The sequence below is a fragment of the Buceros rhinoceros genome, unplaced genomic scaffold (assembly GCF_000710305.1).
Source record: "Buceros rhinoceros silvestris isolate BGI_N320 unplaced genomic scaffold, ASM71030v1 scaffold20757, whole genome shotgun sequence".
Taxonomy (NCBI): domain Eukaryota; kingdom Metazoa; phylum Chordata; class Aves; order Bucerotiformes; family Bucerotidae; genus Buceros; species Buceros rhinoceros.
In genome coordinates this window covers 2,245-2,613 of record NW_010420672.1, presented here as the reverse complement: position 1 = coordinate 2,613, position 369 = coordinate 2,245, and the positions used below count along the sequence as shown (strand labels likewise).

The following is a 369-nucleotide window of genomic DNA, read 5'->3' as shown; positions in this document are numbered from 1 at the left end:
GGGTCTCCTCCAACTCACCGCACGGCAGTCCCTGTCCCACTCACCAGTGTTTATGACCTTCTGGATGGCCTTGGCCACCTGCCCCTTGAGCAGGGAGTTGAGGAGTTTGACCAGGAGGATGAGGCAAGTGCAGAGCACAACGAGGGACCCGGCAAGCAGCACCAGCCCCACGGCCAGGTCGGGCAGCGGCGTGTCGGTGAAGAGGTGCTCACCTGCCCCACAGCACGGCTGGGCGAGGGCCCGGGGCCAGCCTGGCCCCGCTCACAAACCTGTGCCCCCCAGACAGCCCCACACCTGGACCCCAGCCCAAACATCTCCCAGCCCTTCCCTACATCATGAATCCAGCCCCATGCCCAGCAGCTCTCCATC

At 65.3% G+C, this 369-nt stretch overlaps 1 protein-coding gene across 1 annotated transcript in view; it reads right to left on the bottom strand.

The window, feature by feature from the left end:
- Positions 1-369, bottom strand: part of LOC104496304 (sodium-dependent phosphate transport protein 2A-like) — a gene marked incomplete at both ends in the record, with an annotated part of 4,038 nt that overhangs the window by 1,676 nt on the left and 1,993 nt on the right. The window contains 1 exon segment of the mRNA XM_010139392.1: positions 45-294. Coding sequence (XP_010137694.1) covers positions 45-294 — 250 coding nt within the window.